The following is a 684-nucleotide window of genomic DNA, read 5'->3' on the forward strand; positions in this document are numbered from 1 at the left end:
AAGCTGGCGAGCTGGCCTGGCAGGGGGGAGACCACATCAGCGCGGGGCCCAGGTTGCCCCCAGCCCTGAGCCCACCGCCCCGGCACAAACCTGTTTGAGGGCCACGGCCACAGCAGCGATGGCATGGTTGTGGGGCCCCCCTTGCAGGGAGGGGAAGACAGCAAAATTGACCCTGTCCTCCAGGTCATAGAGCATCTCCTTGCCCGTCTTCTTATCCACCGAGCGCACACCCTTGCGGTAGAAGATCAGTCCTGACCTGGCAGCGAGAGAGAGCTGGCACCGATCCTCCCACCTGTCCACCATCGCCCCATGGCAGGGGCTCATCCACCGAGCGCACACCCTTGCGGTAGAAGATCAGTCCTGACCTGGCAGCGAGAGAGAGCTGGCACCGATCCTCCCACCTGTCCCCCATCGCCCCATGGCAGGGGCTCGGCCCCCCGGCACCACGGGGCAGTGCCGACACCGCTACCACCCTCCTGTGGGTCCCTCTTGCTCAGCTCTGGCCCCAGCCAGAGCATGAAACGCAACCTCTGTTCACGCTCCCCTGCCGCGGGCAGGTTTCATCCTCCCCGGGGTGGGGGCGGCAGGACGCAGCCTCACCTGGCGCCGCGCAGGGTTTTGTGTGTGGTGCTGGTGACCAGGTCCGCGTGCTCGAAGGGCGAAGGGATGGCCTTGGCTGCCACC

General features: G+C 66.7%; 1 protein-coding gene across 1 annotated transcript in view; it reads right to left on the reverse strand.

The window, feature by feature from the left end:
* LOC104077234 (serine hydroxymethyltransferase, mitochondrial-like) overlaps nt 1–684 on the reverse strand; it is a gene marked incomplete at both ends in the record, with an annotated part of 2,089 nt that overhangs the window by 556 nt on the left and 849 nt on the right. The window contains 2 exons of the mRNA XM_009578388.1: nt 76–256; nt 601–671. Coding sequence (XP_009576683.1) covers nt 76–256; nt 601–671 — 252 coding nt within the window. The remainder of the gene's footprint in view (nt 1–75; nt 257–600; nt 672–684) is intronic.

The sequence above is a fragment of the Fulmarus glacialis genome, unplaced genomic scaffold (assembly GCF_000690835.1).
Source record: "Fulmarus glacialis isolate BGI_N327 unplaced genomic scaffold, ASM69083v1 scaffold23465, whole genome shotgun sequence".
Lineage (NCBI taxonomy): Eukaryota > Metazoa > Chordata > Aves > Procellariiformes > Procellariidae > Fulmarus > Fulmarus glacialis.